Raw genomic sequence first — 20,572 nt, forward strand, 5'->3', positions numbered from 1 at the left:
CCTCCCAACCTGCCTGCCTAAATGTATCTTCCTCTCAGGATGGCACAGAGGCATACACCCCATCTCCCCAGCTGAACTCCCACCGCTGGAACCACTCACCTGTGACCACATGCCTTCCTCCTAGAACCATTGTTAAACTCCTCTCAACTTCCCCTGTTAACACACTGATGATTAGTTTATCATCAGATTATGTGAGCTCGGGGCTTGGATCAAGTGAATTTGGTTTGGAGCTGGCGGGTAAGGTCAGGAGCGTGAGGGTGAATCATAGACTATTAGATGCAGCAGGAACGTTAGAAGCTGTGTTGGCCGATCCCAGCATTTTACAGCCGTAGAAACTGATATACAGGTGCCAAAGCTTTGGTGTCTTGATTGTGGAATGACCACATTTTACCTGGGACCGAAGGGTTTCCTGGAGTGTGAGACTTGCAGTGCTCAAACTGGGAAAGTCCTGGACAAACCAGGACGAGTTGACCACTCTCCTTGCTTGGGAGCCCCAAACTCTTCTGATTCTCTGGGCAAGTCAGATTTGCGCAAGCCCTGACAGCAAAGGCCCCACGACTGCTTGGTACAGCTCGAAAACCCCAGGTGGAGAAATGACAGCAACACAAACTTACACGGCACAGTTTAACCCCGGCTCGCTCCCCTGAACGGTCAGTATCCAGGCGTGAACTTGGATGCCACGTGGAAGCAGCCATGTGAGGTAAGGTTGTGTCTGCCTCATGGCTGACTGAACTCTTAGCCTCTTGGGCCAACTGCATTTGGGAAAGCCAGGTGGATTGAGTCAGTCTCAGAAAATAAGGCTGTGGTCTGCTTTATTGACTTCCTAGAGAGGGCCACTGGGTCTGCCTCAGCCATGCAGTTCACAGAGCCTGCTAGGAGAGGGCCGCTCTGTCTTGTCTGTGCTCCATGTGGCTGCGTGGAGGGTGGAATGGAGAAGTGGTCAGGCAGGGAGAAGGGTCAGCAGGGTGCCCCGTGCTACCATCGCTTCCTCTTTCAGAAGTTTTGTCATTCAGAGGTTTTGAATCCTGCAGTAGGCAGTTATTCTTGGCTAACTTTGGACTTTTTCCTTAAATGTCAGGCATCTAATTTTTAAATATTTCTTGGTTTTACTTCTCCTCCTGGCCTATTTTGCCCCCAGCCCTTGGTTGCTTGGTAGCTGTTTCCTTCACCAGGCCTCCTGCTTTCTGTTCTGCTGGGATGCAGCCTCTAGCTCATGCCCTGCACCTGGGGATGAGTGTGTGGGGATGAGACGAGAAGGAGAGGGGGGAGCAAGAAAGGAATAATGCAAGGATCCCAGTCAGGCAAAATTGTCAGATGGTACACGTTCACTTCAACATTCTCTTTCCTGTGGGCATTCCCTTAAGCTATGCCTGGACACCCCTGCCCCCGTCCCTATTCCTACACACACCTGCTGAGATCTACCTTTTTCATGCCCCACACTTGTTCTCCACCACCACTGAAATGTCTCTCTTAGTGCCGAAATAACATTTACAAATTTACTGATCAGAAAAACTCGTCACTGTTAATGGGAGTTAAAGTCAGAGGCCAAGGCCTCAAAAGTGAATCCTAACTATGACCTGTGTAATTAATACCCCTCTCAGGTTGTCTTAACACTTTAGTGAACCTGATGCCAGTGAAGGGATTTTGAAATTGGGGGAGGGGATGGGAAGCAGAGTGAAGGATTATTTGTGATAAGGGTTGCCAGATTTAGCGGAGAAAAATTGGGCACCCAGTTGAGTCTGAATTTCACATAAAAAAATATGTTTTTTATAATTTAGTATAAGGATGTCCCTTGCAATATTCATGATATACTAAAAATTATTCATTGTTTATCTGAAATTCAAATTTAACTGGGCATCTTGTATTTTATCTGGCAACCCTCTGACCCACAATGTCTCCCGAATATGCAGCCTTTGCAGCAGGAGGTCGGGATTGCTGCAGAATTTGGAACAGTTTCCAGATGTCTGGCAGAAGGGAAGCAAGTCCATCAGAGAGGGCATCATGTGGTACAGTCAGGTGAAATCTCTGCCCCCAGTGCCAGGCCTGTTGATGTGCAGGGGCATGTGAGGTAGGCCTGAACGGAATACCCCTGGAGCCTGGCCAAGGTGCTGGTAGAAAGGGCATGTTCTGCTGGGTCCTTCCCAGAAGATACAGTGTCTGGTTCCGGTGCTGACAACTGACCCATCTAATATCCATCACACTAGAACATTATTTTTAGATCTGGGGAAGGAGTGGCAAGGTTTTAAAAATAAGGTACTAGATATAGAGGGAAACTACATTCAAGAAGCTCAATCCTGACTGGGAAATGCAATCCCTGGGCCTGCTAACATTAGACCTAGAAAAGGTTAGTACCAGCAACTTTCTGTGTTAAAATGCCTAAGACTGAGACCCAACACTTTTCTTTTACTTTTTTAATAAACAAAGGTAATGCTACTAGCTTCAAGAGAATTGCTTTAGCCACCTATAATAATCTTTTTGTTTTCAATTAATGAAGAGAGTGAAATTAATCTTTTGTTTTTGTTTTGTTATCTGTTTTTGGCTTCTGTATGGGATATACCCTGTCTGCTCTTCCAGATCTACCCTCTATCCTTCTTCTCTACCATGCTCTGTACTCTGGGAAGCTGACACTTAGGACTCCCTTCGTTTCTGTCTTCTATTATGACCAGCCAATGGGAGACATCAGCAAGAGATTGGAGGTTGGAAGACAGTTAGGTCAGAAGGATAACTTTGCTGTAGTTGGCGTTTATTAAAATGCTCATGGTTTCAACAACTTGATAAAAAGCACTCAAAATAGGAACAGATGAATACTTCTTTAATGTGATAAAATACATCTGTATCATCTCCCCAAACCAGCATGCTGCTTGACAGGGAAATGCTAGAGGCAGGAATAAAACAGGAGTGCTTTGCTATCACCATTATTAGTTAAAATTTTACTGAAGATACTAGCAATCGTAATCAGACATGATAAAGACTTCAAGTATAAAAATGGGAAAGGAAGAAAAAATAGTCACTATGTACAGATGATAAGATTTTATCTCTATAAGCCCAAGAAAAATCACTATAAACAATAAGAAAGTGTTTGCAGGGCAGAAATAGATACACAAATGTAGAGAACAAACGTATGGACACCAAGGGGGGAAAGCGGCGGGGGGTGGGTGGTGGTGGGATGAATTGGGAGATTGGGATTGACATGTATACACTAATATGTATAAAATAGATAACTAATAAGAACCTGCTGTATAAAAAAAAATAAAATTCAAAAAACCACAAAAAAACAAAACAAAACCAAAAAAACAATAAGAGGGGGACTTCCCTGTCAGTCCAATGGTTAAGACTTCACCTTCCAATGCAGGGGTTGTGGGTTTGATCTCTGGTCAGGGAGCTAAGATCCCACATGCCTCACAGCCCAAAAAACCAGAACATAAAACAAGAAATTCAATAAAGACTTAAAAAAAAAAAAAAAAGAATTCAGTAAATTAGAAGGATGCAAAATTAGTTGATCTCATATATACACAAACAATAACCTATTAGAAGATAGAAGGATGAAAGATCTTATTTAAAGTAGCAACGAGAAAGAGAAAATACCTAGGAATAAATTTAACAACTATGCACAAGACCTATATGTAGAAAAGTTAAAAGGAAAAAAAGAAGACCCAAAATAGATTTTAACAGGTAGAAGACATAACTGGATAGGAAAATTAAAAATTGTTAAAATGTCACTTATCTCAAAGTTAATTTAAAATTTTAACACAATTCCAATAAAAATACTGATTTTTTTCCTTTTGAAGTTGACAAGCTAATCCTCCAATTTATATTGGAGACAAGGGTAGAATAGCCAGGAAAATTCTGAAAAGAAGAGAAATACGTACATCTGTGTGTGAGAAAAGGTAGTATGGTTAGCCTTGCCAGATATTAAAACACACTACAGAGCTTCAGTAATTAAAACAATGTGGGACTAGTCCATAAATAAACATACAGATGAATGGAACCAATGAGAATGTTCTGATACAGACCCAAGTAGATAAAGGAATTAATATATGATAAAGGTGACATTGCGGGGCTTCCCTGGTGGTGCAGTTGTTAAGAATCCACCTGCCATTGCAGGGGACATGGGTTCAAGCCCTGGTCCGGGAAGATCCCACATACCATGGAGCAACTAAGCCCTTGCACCACTACTGAGCCTGCACTCTAGAGCCCGCGAGCCACAGCTACTGAGCCCATGTGCCTAGAGCCTGTACTCTTCAACAAGAAAAGCCACCACTATGAGAAACCTGCACACCGCAACGAAGAGTAGCCCCCACTCACCACAGCTAGAGAAAGCCAGCGCGTAGCAATGAAACCCAATGCAGCCAAAAATAAAATTAAAAAAAAAAAAGGTGACATTGCAAATCATCAGAGAAAAGAGTAACTTTTCAATAAATGGTGTTGGTATAACTGGATAGCCATCTGGAATAAAACTGGATCCATACTTCACACTGTGTAATAAATTACAAAGAAATCATATATTTCAATGTAAAAAAATACTAAAATTACTAGAAGAAAATTATGGAAGAATTTCTTTATAACCTTGGAAGGTCTTTATAAATGTGACTCAAAATCCAGAAGCCATTTGAAAATTGATAAATTCAGTTATGTAAAAATGAAAAAATATCTGTGTGGCGATATATATATATATATATATATATATACATGGTGATATATATATCTATATAGATCTGATATAGATCTATATAGATCTATAGATATAATTAAACTGAAAAGATAAATGACAAACCAGGAAAAAGTATTTTCAACTTATATTACAAAGTACAAATATCCCTTATATATCGATACAAAGCACTATTATAAATAAATAAGACCAAAACAAATTTTTTTTGACAACTCGATAGAAAAATGGGTAATGGAAATGAATAAACAACTAAAGAGTTCTGGTGTGGGGTGGGGGGAGTTTTGCCATGCCAACAAGCTGGCTATCCTACAATTCAACTCAGTTCTGACACTATCTACCCAGAGATACCATTAGATCACACAGGTTAAGGGTTCAGTCCAAGAATGCCCACCCTCCACTTCAAAGATCAGTAGCAAGTCCAGGTTGTCACTTGTACTTCTAAAGAAGGGCTATAGATTGGAGTTTCCAATGACACCCCTCTTTGGTTTTGATTCATTTGCTAGAGCGGCTTACAGAATTCAGAGAAATGTTTTACTTACTGGATTACCGGTTTATTATAAAAGTATATAACTCAGGAACGACCAGATGGAAGAGATGCATAGGGCAAGGTATGCGGAAAGGTTAAGGAGCTTCCAAACCCTCTCTGGGCTCGCTACTCTCCCTAAATCTCCATGTGTCACCACCCCAAAAAGATCTCTGAACCTCTTCCTTTGGGTTTGTAAGAAGGCTTTGTTACACAGGCATAATTGATTAAATTATTGGCCTTTGGTGATTGAACTTAATCTCCAGCCCATCTCCCCTCTCTGGAGGTGGAGAGGTGGTGGTGGGACTGAAAGTTCCAACCCTCTAATCACATCGTTGGCTCCCCTGTCAACCAGCCCTCAACCTGAGGTGCTTTCCAAAAGTTAACATGAGACACCTTTACTGCTCTCATCACTTAGGAAATTCCAAGGGTTTTTGGAGCTCTGTGCCAGAAAACCAAATATATATTTCTTATTATAAATCTCAATATCATAACAACTCATGGAAAATTCCATAAATATATGAAAAGATATTCACATAAGAAATGCAAATTAAAGCTATGCTGATATATCATTTTTCACATATCAGATTTTCAAAAATCTAAAAGTTTGATTATCTTTGTATGATTGTAAATTGGAATAAGTCCATAGAGGTTAATTTGGCAAGATCAATCAATCTTATGAATGCACATACCCTTTGACCCAACAATCCCTTCTAATTGAATATATCCTATGAATAGATTTGACACATAAAATGACCTAGGTACAGGTTATTCATTAAAGCATTACTTGTAATAGCAAGGTTGGAAACAATCCAATGACCATCAATACAAAACCTGTGAAATAAATCATGATGCACTTATATATACTAATGGAATATTATACAGCCATAAAAAAGACAGAAATTAAAAAAGGAAGATAGTGAGGATGTGCTATATATTGTACCAACATGGGAAAATCTCTAAGGTAGATTTAATGAAAAATGCAAGATGCATAGCAGTATGCACTATCTATCTGCTACATTTTGTGTGATAAAAAGAAAAATATATATGTATAAGTATTTGCTTGTGTATACATAAACTATTCTGAAATAATATCCAAGAAACCAGTAACAGTGGATTGGGAAGAGAAAAAAGGAGGAGATCTAATGAATGTGAGATAGGGAAGGAAGAGAGATTTTACCTTTTATAGTTTTTAAATATTTGAGTTATGAGCATATGTTACTTATTCAAATATTAATATATAAATAGTGCTTGTTAAAAAAAATCAAACAATTAGAAATACATAAGGTAGGAAGTAAACATTCCCCTACTCCTAAATTTACCACTCAGAGAAAACCAGTGCCAACAATTTAGTCATTGAGAAGCAAGTAGGAAACTTTTTAAAAAGTATGTAGTAGGCAGTGAAAGCATTATTTTCTGAGTCCCTGAAATCATGCAGTTGTGACAGTGCCAAATCCACTTAGACCAAAGATAAGCAGCTGAGATCAATATTGATCTCCTTCTGCAGGCTCACAGTGAGCCACTGGGCTTAAATAGCACATTCAATCCCATATGTAGAATTGGGACTGTAAAATATTTCTGAGTTAGGTAGCAATGTAAAAGTGAATGGTAGGGATCATTAGCTCTAATGGACTAAGTATTATGTGGTTTTGAAATCAAGACATTAACATTTCAGCAAATGAAAATGTTTATGCAGTCTTCAAATTCTTGGCAGTAGTACCAGAGAATTCAGCCAGCAGTGGCTCCTAAATTACAAACATAAAGAGTTGCAGAGGACATTAAGAATTATTCCTTATTTTCCACTGCCATTATTAAAAATTATTTAAAATATTTTCTGTTCGGAATCTGACATTCCCTCATCACAATAAAGCAAACCTCATGTTACAGTCTCCCTCAAGATCATGTTCCTTTGACTCAGAAAATTCCTTAATGAGTAGAAAATGAATAAGTATCTATTAGCAAAAAATGTACAAAATGACATACACAGCCTCCCTATTACAATATAAATACCAAGGTCTTAGCCAAACCAGCAGTTGATATTTTTAATGCATGTGCCCTAATACAACACAACAAAAATGTTTATACAATGCAGTCTCTTTCCTGTCATCTTCTTATAAAAGCAGGGTGTTGATGTTGGAAGAAAATTTAGAAATCAACAAGTCTATTCATGCAATCATTTATTCATTTAACAAATATTTATCAAGAGTCTCCCATATCAAGTTAAATAAAAAGCAATAGGGATAAAACAAAATAACAAAGTCTCTGGCCCTGAGGAGCTTATGTCTAAGCCAATCCCTTTATTTTCATTTTGAAGAATCTCTAGGTCTTCCAAGTTCAGACCAGTTGTTCTTTTCATTATGCCAAATATCAAGCGTTTATGAGAAGAAGTAAACAGTTTATATTTATGAATTGGCAGTAGTCTATTATTACTTTAATGCTTTTCACATCCTAATTTTTTGGTTTGGGGTTATCATTTCAGAGGATCTAACTGCTTCATCTTCACAAGTAACTTTATATACGTTATGCCAGTTAACCTCACAACAACCTTCATTTCACAAATGAGGAAATGGATTCAGTGAATAAATCAACTTTCCCAGGATCACACAGCTAGGAAGTAAGCAAACTCAGATCTATCTGTCTCTAGTGCTTATATTCTCTGTGTCATAGTACCCAGCAGGATTTGTCAAAATATAGGCTAGAGAAAGTGTAATTTGTACTAATGCTTTCAGAACATATGATTGTTAAAGAAGATGTGGCATATATATATATATATATATATATATATATATATATATACACAATGGAATACTACTCAGCCACAATAAAGAATGAAATTTTGCCATTTGCAGCAACATGGATGGAGTTGGAGGGTATTATGCTAAGTGAAATAAGTCAGAGCAAGACAAATACTGTATGATATCACTTATATGTAGAATCTGAAAAATACAACAAACTAGTGAATATAGCAAAATAAAAGGAAGCAGACTCATAGGTATAGAGAACAAACTAGTGGTTGCCAGTGGGGAGAGGGAAGAGGGAGGGGCTAGATGGGGATAGGGGATTGGGTACGAACTATTATGTATAAAATAAGCTACAAGGTATATTGTACAGCATGAGGAACATAGCCAATATTTTATAACTATAATAACTATATTTATGGAGTATAACCTTTAAAAATTGTGAATCACTATATTGTACACCTGTAACTTATATAATATTGTACATCAACTATCTTCAATTAAAAAAAAAAAAGAGTAGAGCTTCCCTGGTGGCGCAGTGGTTAAGAATCCGCCTGCCAGTGCAGGGGACATGGGTTCAAGCCCTGGTCCAGGAAGATCCCACATGCTGCGGAGCAACTAAGGCCGTGCACCACAACTACTGAGCCTGCCCTCTAGAGCCCAAGAGCCACAACTACTGAGCCCACGTGCTACAACTACTGAAGCCTGTATGCCTAGAGCCCATGCTCCGCAAAAAAAGAAGCCACCGCGATAAGCCCGCGCACCGCAACGAAGACTAGCCCCCACTCGCTGCAACTAGAGAAAGCCTGCGGACAGCAACAAAGACCCAATACAGCCAAAAATAAATAAATAAATAAAAATAAATTTATTTTTTTAAAAAAGAGTGCATGATTGTTATTTGATTGTTAAATCCTCTGCTGCTTCACAGAGAATTTCTTAGAGAAAAGCACTCTATAATGGTAAACACAATGTACTTCTGGGTACCTTAACGCCAGTTCATGAAGACCATGAAATTACACTGGGTCATTGTTAGTTTCGATCATTACAGTACTCTGCATTAAAATGATCAATGTTTAAATAAAGTTACTTTTTTCCCCATTATATTCCTTTACCTTTTTATCCTTGAACTTTCCTATAGCCTTATCTTTCATTTTTTTGAACTTTTTGCTCTACATCTTTTAAATACCCATATCAAATCTACTATATTTTTAATGATCCTACAATATTTTTATATTATTATTACGTTTATTAAGTGGTATCTGATTTTTCTTCTGTTAGCCACGTTGATATCAATCTCTTCCTCATAACTACACTTCTCAACTTAAGCCTTCTGAGAAGTAAGACATTCACTCTATAGTGAGTGACTAATGCAGCAGTCCCCAACCTTTTTGGCACCAAGGACTGGTTTCGTGGAAGAAAATTTCTCCACGGACCAGGGTGAGGGGATGGTTTCAGGATGATTCAAGCTCATAACATTTATTGTGCGCTTCATTTCTATTATTATTACATTGTAATATATAATGAAATAATTACACAACTCACCATAATGCTGACAGGAGGAGGAGTCCTTCTTCCTTGAGTGGACAATTGAAATTGAAAGGCATATTTCTTGCTGCTGACTATACAGTCTTACTTCCCCAAGAGACTAGAATAGGCAAACTTTAGTAAAAAATGTCTTTGTAATGTTCCTTTAAGGAGAAGTCTATAGTGTGCAGAAAAACTTCCTCTATTTTAAAAGTCAGTATTGTCACAAAATATCTATTTATTTGGTGATTAGGACCCCTAAATAATGAAACTGCAGTGCCTTTTCAGGATGGTTAATAGATGATTTTAACCAATTTGGTTAAAATCGTTCATGGTAACAAGTAGGGTTTCAAAAGGAGAGGAGTCAAGGAGGAAAAAGAAACTGATAATACTTGTTGCTTCTCAGTGCAGTTCAGGAACCACGAGTGGGTCCATCAATGCATGGTGAGTGGAAGAAATTCTCAGGCACCAGGTGAAAGTAAAATCTTAGTATTCTGTAGCTTATTTTTTAATAACTCAAATTTGCATTAAGATGCATATTCTATATTTTCTGGATTTTTTAATGTTATTTAAATCAATAGTTAATGATATTTTCTTACCATAACTCTTTGATTTATCTGACAGCAAAGTTACTAACAATGAAGCATACTGTAGGGGTGTATCCCTTCCTCTCAGTCAACATATAAAAAACATTATATTACACATTAAAATTGCTGTGCCATGTAAAGATAGTCAGCATCTTTAGTCATTAGGAGATGTGAATTAAATGAAAAATAAAACCACAGTGATTTTATATATATATATATATATATATATATATATATATATATATATATATATATATATTAGAATGACTATACCAAGTAGTCTTGGAAAGGATGTGGAGGAACTGAAACTCTAATAGTTTGCTGGTGGGACTGTAAAATGGTATAAAATGCTGGTGGGACTGAAAAAGGCCTGGCAGATTCTTATAAAGTTAATCATACTCCTACCATATGACCCAGCTATTCTACTCCTAGATATTTACCCAGAAGAAATGAAATGTATATCCATACAAAGACTTATACATGAAGGCTTAGTAACTTAAAAAATGGAAACAACCCAATATCTATCAACATGTGAATGGATAAACAAATTGTGGTATATCCCCACGATGAATACTACTCTACAATAAAAAGGAATTAGCTATTGTTACATGCAACAACATATATGAATCTCAGTTATGCAGAGCGAAAGAAGCCAGATTAAAAAAAGAGTACATATCGTCTCAGTCCATTTATAATATTCTAGAACATGCAAACTAATTAATAGTTACAGAAAGTAGATCAGAGGTTGCCTGGGGATGGGTTGGCGGACAAGGAGAAACAGGAGTTAAATGAGGCACAAGCAAATTTGGGGGGATGATAGATGGGTTCATTATCTTGATTGTGTTGATGGCTTCACACATATATATCAAAACTTATCAAATTGTATATTTAAATATATGCCATATTTTACATGTCAATTATTCCTCAATAAAGCTGTTTTACAAAAATCATTGTGTCAATTTTCTTTAAAACTGAAGAGACAACTGTGACCGTCTGCTGTTAAGTTCGGCAGATTGACTGTCGGCCCTGTGGCATTCACCACTTCTTGGCTATGGTCAATTGTAATGTTTTATTACAGGACTATAAGGACTTTGAGAGCAGGATCCAAGTTTAACTCATCTTGGTCTTCCCTCTAACGCCCAGCATGGTACACTTCATCAACTGTTATTTATTTATTTATTTTGCAGTACGCGGGCCTCTCACTGTTGTGGCCTCTCCCGTTGCAGAGCGCAGGCTCCGGACGCGCAGGCTCAGCGGCCATGGCTCACCGACCCAGCCGCTCCACGGCATGTGGGATCTTCCCTAACCGGGGCACGAACCCGTGTCCCCTGCATCGGCAGGCGGACTCTCAACCACTGTGCCACCAGGGAAGCCCCAACTGTTATGTTTTAAATGAGTGAATTACTTGGATAATTTTTGGCAAAACATTTCAGAAAACATTTCTTCCCAAATTCCCTAATTAACCCTTGCCATTTTTTTTAAACATCCATGGGAGACAGCAAATCTTCATGCTTAAGAACTTTAAATCCAGAGTGACCTGCTCAGCTACTTGCTAACTGCTTGAGCATAGATAAAATTAGCTAGCCTCTCTAAGCATCATTTTCCTCATTTCTAAAGGGGGTAATAATATACCTATGTCATTGGTCTCCTGAGAGAATTAAATGGATAATCCATATAAAGTGCATGGCCCATAGTCAAAACTCAAAAAGGCAAGTGAATTTGTACATTTACCATCACAGACTTTTGAAAGTTTATGAACTCCAAAGACTGAAATAATCTATTTTTCACCAGGAGAAAGAAAATGTGATGAACTGGTACCTGAATCTTATGAGGAGAGATGGCTCTAAACTGACGTTAAAGTTACCTGCATGTTAGGCTTTTTAGAAGCATACAACCAGAGAAATTTAATGTATTGGAAGAAGTACAAGGGTTACAATAGCTTATAGTCTTGTTCTTAGACCTTTTCATTAAAACAGAAATATTAGAACCTTGTCATTAGGTGGAGAGGCTGAAGTTGCAAATAGCCCATTTAGTTTCTCCTTACACTTCACTTTGAGGTTCTTAAATGTAGAAATCCTGTTCTCATACTTGTTTGCAAGCTTTCTCTCTAGTGAAAAAGACTTTATCATCCCATCTATGGGGAATTAATTGAACAAAATGTGGAAAAATGTAATCTTCAGGGAGCTCTGATGTGAGTACTCTCAGTAAATACAGCACAGCCAAGGGACTCTGCAGAGACCTGACCTAGAGTAGACAGAGCCTGGGCTTTAGATCCAGCCGGTTTCAGATAAAATAATTTTCTTGAGCTATGAGCAACTCATTTCATTGTTTTGCAGTCTTTTTATTTGTTTGTTTGCGGTATGCAGGCCTCTCACTGCCGTGGCCTCTCCCGTTGTGGAGCACAGCCTCCGGACGCGCAGGCTCAGCGGCCATGGCTCACGGGCCCAGCCGCTCCGCGGCATGTGGGATCTTCCCGGACTGGGGTACGAACCCGTGTCCCCTGCATCGGCAGGCGGACTCTCAACCACTGCCCCACCAGGGAAGCCCTGTTTTGCAGTCTTTTGATTTATAATATTGGGCCTAGTCACATTGCCATGATTTGTAGGGGATGTTTATAAAATATATGAAATAACTATTATCATTAATAAACCGGGTTATTAAATCTCTTCCAAAAATAAGGTGCTGACATGTAAATAAAATTTATACCTGATGCTTTAGGTCTGGCCCAGTGCTAGACATGCCTTCAAAAGTCCAAATCAATTTGTTGTGCTGGAAGAACATACTACCAGGGGTCAGGAAATGTTATTCTACACCTGGCTCTGCCAAAAGCTCGTTCTGTGATCATTTTTAACCACTTCACCCCTCAATTTCCTCAAATGTAAAAGTAGAGAGTTGGACTAGATCAGGAAGGGGAAACACCTGATACTATAATCACTCCTATCTGTCTGTGCCCATGGCAGACACTGTTAATCAATCACTGAAACTCTTCTACCAAACTAGGAAGCTGCTTCTGATTTCTTCTCAGCAAATCATTGTAGGCAGTTACTACCAATCAACCGGTGTTAGCAACCAAAGTAAAACTTACTTGCCATCTTTGGGCCAGAAGATCTCTAAAGGTTCTTTTAATTCCAGTATTACTCAAAGGTCAAAATGAGAGTCTGTGCCAGAAAGAAATATGTTGGCAAATCTTACTTCCCTTTTTCACATTCTAGCCTCTGAATGTTAAAGACTTTGCAAGCACTGTCCATGAGGATGCTCTGCTATCCCGACATTGCATTTTGCTTTTGTTTGTCCAAAATGAAAACAGTTTAGTGGATTTCCCCCCTAATTCTGAAAATGCATACTGTAAAAATTTGAACAATGCAGAAAAGTACAAAGATGAAAGTGAAAAGTGTCTGATATTCAACATCCATTATTAATATTTGGTAACCGGTCTTAGAGACACAGCTCTAGGTGTAAGTGTTTTTCTGTACTCTGTTTAATGTCCCCATACAGCAACATTCTGTATGAGCAACTTTGCATATCACTAGGAAGCTGTGGTTCTTAGTCTCTATGTACTCATAAAATTCTATCTTTATCTGGGGGTTCCTATTCTGCTGAGTGAAACTTTGCAAATATAGCAGCAGATTGAAAGAGCAAAGGGTCTTTAGACCCTTACCATCAACTACTCTTAAAGATGTGGTCAAGTTCTCCAGGTTCCACTATAGTAAATGCAGAATGGAAAGATTGGTAAAGCTTGTGGTTAAAATTCAATATGAAAATGAGATGGACCCAGTGTCTTGGGAGAAAAGCAGGTGTTCCTCCCTTACCCCTACACCCCACTGCCACTTTTTTTTTTTTTTTGCTTATTACTATAAAAGTAATATATGTTTATTTAGGAAAATATAGGCAGGCAAAAATGAGAAAAATAAAAATCATCAGTAATCTAACTAATCGGAATAATTGTGGTTAACGTTTTGGAGCGTATAGGTTCAGGCTTTTTTTTTCCTATGCATATATTTTTACGTAGGTATCAACATACATAATTAAAAAGCACTCTTTTAAACTTCTGGGTTTTTCTCTTTACTCACTGCATTGCAGTTCCTGTAGAGCAAGGTTTCTACTATGAGCAGGAAACTATACGAGTTAAAACTGGCTTTTGTGATATACAACTGTTCATTTCATTTCAGAGCAAAATGCATTGAAATGTTAATTTCTGTGAATTTGAGGTGATTTGGGTAACGTACCTTCAACGTTATTTTCATTAAGACCTAAGATTCTATTTAATTGCAATTAAGATGACTTCCCTGATTTAGAATTAAATTTGGATGGAAGTAGGCAATTCAAATATGGCAAAACCTTAAGATGTTATTTAAAAATCAACATAATTTTATATTTCCTTGCCTGATTTTTTTGAACACATGAATTAAAATATATTCCAATTGGAAAAGGAATAAAAGTGAATAATAATCTAACAGAAATTAAATTTAATCTTTTTGAAGACACATATGACAAATTTTGAGAAAATATCAAAAGAATATTTCATGTTTCTTTAAATTAGTGGGCTAGATGAATACTTCTTTCTCCAGTCATATTTCAAAGTCAACAAACCTAAGCTAGAGGTATTTAATATATATTTTAAATGTTTCATTGATTCCTTTCTAAACCAGCATCTTTGAGGTCTTGGAACAGATGACAGTAAAATGAAATTCTTCTGATACTTCTGTTTTTAAATACATCTCTTCAGTGTAGTTGTTCTCAGTTGCTAACAATAATTTCCTGTCAAATGTAAAATGCTGCATGTAAAGTATTTTTTAAATTTAACATGGTTATGGATAAGCAATCAATGTGCATTTTCATTTGTAAAAAGGAAGAGGAAGTAATTACCAAGCAAAGCAATCTTAGAGCAAGATGAGCCTTAGAAGTTTACTTAGTGCATCCCGTTCTTTTTAGAGCTAAGAACACTGATGTCAGAGGGGGTGATTCTTTTCAAAGTAACACAGAGGAACTGGAATTGGATGTTGACCCCCGAGTCCATGCAACCTCTTTCACTGCTTATGCCACTACTCCCAGAAAGTGAAAATCATATTCATCCCCATTCAACATCTAGAATGCCAAGTATAGCATAAAGTATTTACCAACCTAGCTGTTGTGGCCAACAGATGCCAAAGAACTTAACATCTAATTGGAAAAGTAACAAATAGAATAGACAGGCAATGGTAAGTGATACAGGGCACCAAAAATAGTAGAAGATCGTTTCCAGTTGGGAAGGATAGGGACATCTTTATATAGAGAATGGTTTATTTGAATCAGGTCTTTAAGTGGGCATGAGATTGCAAGAGAAAGAGTGAAAGGAGGACTTTTGGGTGGGAAACCTATGTGAACAAACATATAGAGGTAGGAAATCATAGATATAGTTGGAAAAAAATGAAAAGACTAATTTGACCAGGGCATATGATTTGCATAGAGGATGTGGTGATAAAATTAAGAAAGGTAGTTGGAGCTCAGTGGTTCTTGTGCATTACAACTTTTTAAGGATTGTAGACAGGTAATTTTTATAATATGAAGGAAAATTTTGTTTGTGTATTTCTACGGTGTTTTTTTTTTTATATATTATGGCACCCAGGTAGCAAGATGTAACTTTATGAACCTACTAAAATTGGTCCACATGAACTTTTGAACTGAAGATTTTTAAAGTTTCTGATGATTCTTGATGTCAAATTTGTGGTATTCCTGACATTTGTAAATAACTTTCTAAAACCTACAGAAGTAGTGAATTACGGTCCTCGTTTCACTCAAAGCTGTTAAACATTTGGAGTTCAACAGTAAAGTTTTTGTGGAAGAAAAGTGATAATTAAATGGCCAAGAAAATAAGTAATTAAAATAGGATTTTAATTTAAAAAAAAAGCTTAGGTGGAGACTTGGCATAGTGTCACTTCCAGCAAGTTTCAGGGCCAGCCTTGCTGCAATGTGGGGGGACTACACAAGCACATCAATATCAGGAGGGGGGTTCACTGGGCGCCATCTGTGGAAACTAGCTACCCGATACGCTTAAATTGTAAGCTGGACAAATTTAGAATTTCAATGATAATTCCAAGGGAGTTTGGATATTTTCTGGCTCAAACATAGAGTACAATTAAAAGGAAGTGAAAAGAAGAGGGAAGAAGCCTCAAGATGATGAAGGAGTTTGAAATAGTAGGTAGTTTCTTGGGCCTTGCAAATTTGGCAGATTAGATCACGGAGAAGCAGCTGAAATAAATGGGTCACTGCATCACTATCCAAACTTTGTATACTTGGAAGGATTACCTGATGATGCTTGTTTTTCATGAGAACTCTGGGGCAAAGTACTACAATTCTGCCCTATCTCAAGCATACATGGAAGGTTCTCTTTCTAAAGATGGCAAAGAACTCAGACAGCAATGGAAATGTACAAGGGTTAGTAGAATGTAAAACTAGTTGAGAGAAAAAATAAAATAGCAAGGAGAGCCTGACAGTAAAAGAACTCCCATGGCACCAGGATAAGAGAGAAAAGCCAGCATTCTCCTGGAACTTCTCAATCCATAGTGTCTGTGCCCTCATAGCACAATATATAAGTTTAGAGGGCAAGGCCTAGGTTCTCACATGAATATGATCTTACTTCAGAATTCTGCAAAGACCAGGAACCTCCTTGACGTGGGTGGTCTGAGACTGGGGTTCACTGTTCTTATCCTGAACCACCATACAATGCCGAACAGCTTTTCCTTAGCTGTCTCCTTTATTTTTCTTAAACATGTTCAGACTCTTATCATATTGTCCTCCTCCCCTTGAAAATACATACTCTGCAGGTGCCTGAAATAATATACTCCCAGTAATTGCAGTTTTGCAAAAGTAGAGTTTATTTCATTCAGTCTAAACTCCATGGAAATTTGTTGCCTAACAAGGAAATACCAAACACTTTATAAACTCCTGGAGGGCAGCAACCATGTCGTATATGACTTTGTTATCTCCTGCCTCCTGGGCTCACAGTCTACCTTCTCGGATGTACTAATTTTAATAAGTAACTTGAATTGTTAACAATATACTCTTGTGCCCTTCTTTGACGCACAAATGTCATTTCATTTTGTCTTCGCATGTTTCATGTCAAGTTCATTGTAAATTATTTCTCCTGAGCTTGTTGTTAGCCTGCAGATCATTTTGTAGGCTTTCCACATAACAGCTGAAAGAGTTTAATTCAAGTTGAAGAAACTTCATTTACAAGCGATTAATTTGGGCTTCACTTACCTTAAGGAATATTCGAACATGTAAATTTACAGATAAATCCTGGGAGTGTCAAATTATGCAACCAAGAGAAAGTAAGTTCTGTGCAGCTTTGGGGGTATTGGTCGGCTGTAGTCAGGCTTTTTTTTTGGGGGGGGGCGTCAGGTTTTTGAATGAAATAGTAAAACCGGTTCCAGGAACTGTCTACTTCACCTGGTTTTGCATAATTCCAAGAAGTTAGAAACTGAAAACCAGGCTTGTTAAAGAGTTAGAAAGATTGCTATTGCATAAGAGAAAAAAGCAAAACCAAACCATCTATTCTCTTTTAAATCATAAGATTTCACAATATTCCTGTTTTCAAGTACTTGAAGTTTTCTCTGGGCAATGATTAATTTTTAAATAATTGTTTTTAATGTGGAACGTAATGCATACTCATCGTAGAATTAAAACATACTTAAAGTAACAAAGAGAAAAATAAAAATCATTCATGATCCTACAACCATTAATATTTTGAGGAACAACTTTTAATTTTTTTTCTAGGTACATGTTTTCACAGGACGGTGCCACACTGCAGTTTTATAATTTGGTCTTTTGGATTTTTATTTAAAAAATTATATTGTGAGTACGTGAAAAGAAAACTTCTGAGGATTATGACACGTAGTAGCATCGCACGGTGTTAGAGGACGCCATCTGTGGTGTGGCGTGTACGGTCCGGCGGGAAAAGAACGCTCCGGGTGGGCAACATCGACCACTCTCCGAGCAAAAGAGACTTCATTTGCCTTCAGCGACTAGAGCCTGACGAGAGCGCAAGGCGTGGGAGTAAGTGGAGGGCGTTCAGGGACTGAACTGCGAGCACGAACTGCGAGCACGAACTCACGAACACGAACTCCCCGCGCGGTCCTCATTTACCCCGGGCAAGTCCAACGGGCCCAAGCCCCGGAGGGGAGCCGGGGGAGAGAGTGCGGCGCGCGGTGCGCTCGGCCTGGGTCCCAGCCTCCGGCCCCCGCCCCCGGGCGGCCACTCTCGGGCGGTGGGGTGAGATAAAGCGGGGCAAGGTTCTGCAAGTCCAAATCAGGGAAGCGCAGCTCCGATACCAGCGCCTTTACGGGGTCTCCAGGCGTGTTTGTTCCAACTGTTTAAACTTTCAAAGCACCCGCACCCCAGCGACCTTCGGCAAACAACTCTTAATCCCGCGGGCGGAGAGCGTTGGCTGTATTTGCGGGAAGGGTAAATTGAGAGCGGAGAACCGGGGGCCTAAGGCAGCCCTCCTCCCGGCATCCCGCCCGCGGCCGCCCACTGCTACCCCCTCCCGCGGCCCTTTCCCGCCCCAGGACCGCCAGCTTCTTGCGTCAGCCGGAGCGGGGGTGGGGGATTTTCGGAAGCTAAGACCTCGCGGCCGGCGGGGGAAGGAAGGGCTTGGGCTCTTGCCCCGCCCTCGGGGGTCGGGAGGCGGAGCCGGGCAGGAGCCCGGCCGGCGAGTCGGGCCGAGTCGCGGAGAAGCTAGTTCCTAGGATCCTAGAGAAGCAGCCGCCGCCGCCGCCGCCAGTACCGCCCTTTCCGCACCGCGCCTCGGCAGCCGGGACTGGGCCGCCGTCGGGGAGCCTCAGAGCACCGTCCCTAGCTCAGCATGATGGACTTGGAGCTGCCGCCGCCGGGACTGCCGTCCCAGCAGGTGGTGCCAGGACGGGGGCGGGGGCGCGAGGGAGCCGCGGCCCGGGAGGGACAGCCGCAGCTGGCCTCTCTTCCCGTCTGTGGCCTGAGCCGGGACTGCTGCGGCCGCGCGCACACCAGAGCCGCTGCGCTTGCGCTGGGGCCGGGGGAGGGGAGCTGGGACCAGAGGGCTTGCGAGGGGTGTGGGGACGCGGCCGGGTGGTGGGACTGACAGCGCGCCCGCAGCCCCCGAGAGAGACTGTGTTGGTGCTGGGGGGCTACGCCCTCGCGCGTGGGGCGAAGGGCGTCTCTAACCACGCCCCGGGCCGTTGGAGCCCCGGCCGGGCCCCCTCCCGAATTTGAGCGGCCCGGAGGCAGCGGGGCAGGAGGGGGCGGACGCTGGCGGTCTGAGCCGGCGCGGCCCGGCCCTTCCGGGGCTGTGCGGCTCCCCAGCCTCGGAACCGGCAAAAATGTGCCTAGTCACGGGGCCGCTCTCGGGGGAACTGAGGTCTCCTTTGGGCTGGGAGCCGGAGTCCCCCCTCTGCCGCTGCCCCTCGGCCCATGACCTCCGAGGGCGCGGGCTGCGGCGCCCTCACTCCGCTGGGCCGTCTGAGGGTGCTTCTGTGCAAAGTAATCGATCGGTCCATCCATGGGATCTCCCTTAGGCAGCTTGGCGAGAATGCCCAGTCCCCAGGGTGGGGGCGGGAGGAGGTCATAAAGTACCCAGCGCGCTAGGCTGCCCCGACGTACAGCGACCGAACCCCGCCCCACGCGCCCCCTCGCGGCCCCTGGAGCCGAGGGAAAGGTTCGGGCTCGAAGACCGGGAGTTGTCCCCGTGCAACACGCCGGGAAGTGGCGCCGGGGCAGTGGACTCTGGGGTCAGAGGCGGCTGCGCCCCCGGCCTCTCGATCCCGGCGTGGTGCCTCCCGGGGGGCGAGCTTGGCCTCGGCCGCCGTGACAGTGGTCGGTTGGCTGTCACGGCGGCCCTCAGTTGGCCCTTTCGTGCTTTATAGCGTGCAAACCTTGCCGCGCCGGGGCCAAGGGAAAAGTTGGAGCTGTTGATCTGTTGCGCAATTGTTATTTTCCCCCGGGCGGCTTTGTTTTTGGATTTAGCGTTTCGGAATTGTAATTCCAAAATGTGTAAGGCAGGATATTCTGTTCTGTGCTGTCAAGGGTAAGAGTTTCGAGTGTAGATTAGAATTTCTTTTGTTTTTAGACTGTTACTAAATTTTGTTCTTTTCATAGATTGATTCTCCCTTGGGTGCTTTATTTTGTTTTCCTTTTCTGTTTGAGAATTTGCCTCGATTTCTTATTTTGTTGCTTCATTTGCGAGGGCAGAGGGTGGGACAGCTGTGTTTCATAAGGCTTTGCTAACAAGTTCTGTAAATTATCACAAATGTGAAAACAAGTTTCTGTATATACTTTGTAGGGACTTTTAAAGGAGTAGATATTTTTATTTCCAATTTTTTTGTGTGTGTGAATGGGTTCTTTGGAAAAATATTTGGTTCAAGGAAATGTGTAACTTAATAGGAACGGTAAATACATTTATGCTCTGAAACGTCACGTTTTAGACTAATCCTGAAGATCTAAAGTAAGGTTTTGAGTTATTGACAATGTACTAATTGTGCTTTTTTTTTTTCTTTAAAGCTGTTTGTCTTGAACTTTC

The 20,572-nt window shown here is 40.7% G+C and overlaps 1 protein-coding gene across 5 annotated transcripts in view; it reads left to right on the top strand.

Annotated features, from left to right (window-relative positions):
* The window catches only part of NFE2L2 (NFE2 like bZIP transcription factor 2), a 72,691-nt gene that overhangs the window by 19,006 nt on the left and 33,113 nt on the right, over positions 1–20,572 (top strand). For 2 of the 5 annotated variants that reach the window (XM_067741445.1, XM_067741446.1), the window contains exon 1: positions 18,715–18,928. The exons of 1 other annotated variant lie outside the window; for it this stretch is intronic. Coding sequence is in view for 1 of the 4 variants with exons in the window: in XM_067741446.1 (XP_067597547.1) it covers positions 18,884–18,928 (45 nt within the window). In the remaining 3 variants the exon portion in view is untranslated. Of the gene's footprint in view, positions 1–17,929; positions 18,076–18,714; positions 18,929–19,932; positions 20,081–20,572 lie in introns of those variants that run through there. 2 more of the 5 variants (XM_067741449.1, XM_067741447.1) reach the window with 2 other exon arrangements.

This window comes from Pseudorca crassidens, chromosome 6 (assembly GCF_039906515.1).
Source record: "Pseudorca crassidens isolate mPseCra1 chromosome 6, mPseCra1.hap1, whole genome shotgun sequence".
Lineage (NCBI taxonomy): Eukaryota > Metazoa > Chordata > Mammalia > Artiodactyla > Delphinidae > Pseudorca > Pseudorca crassidens.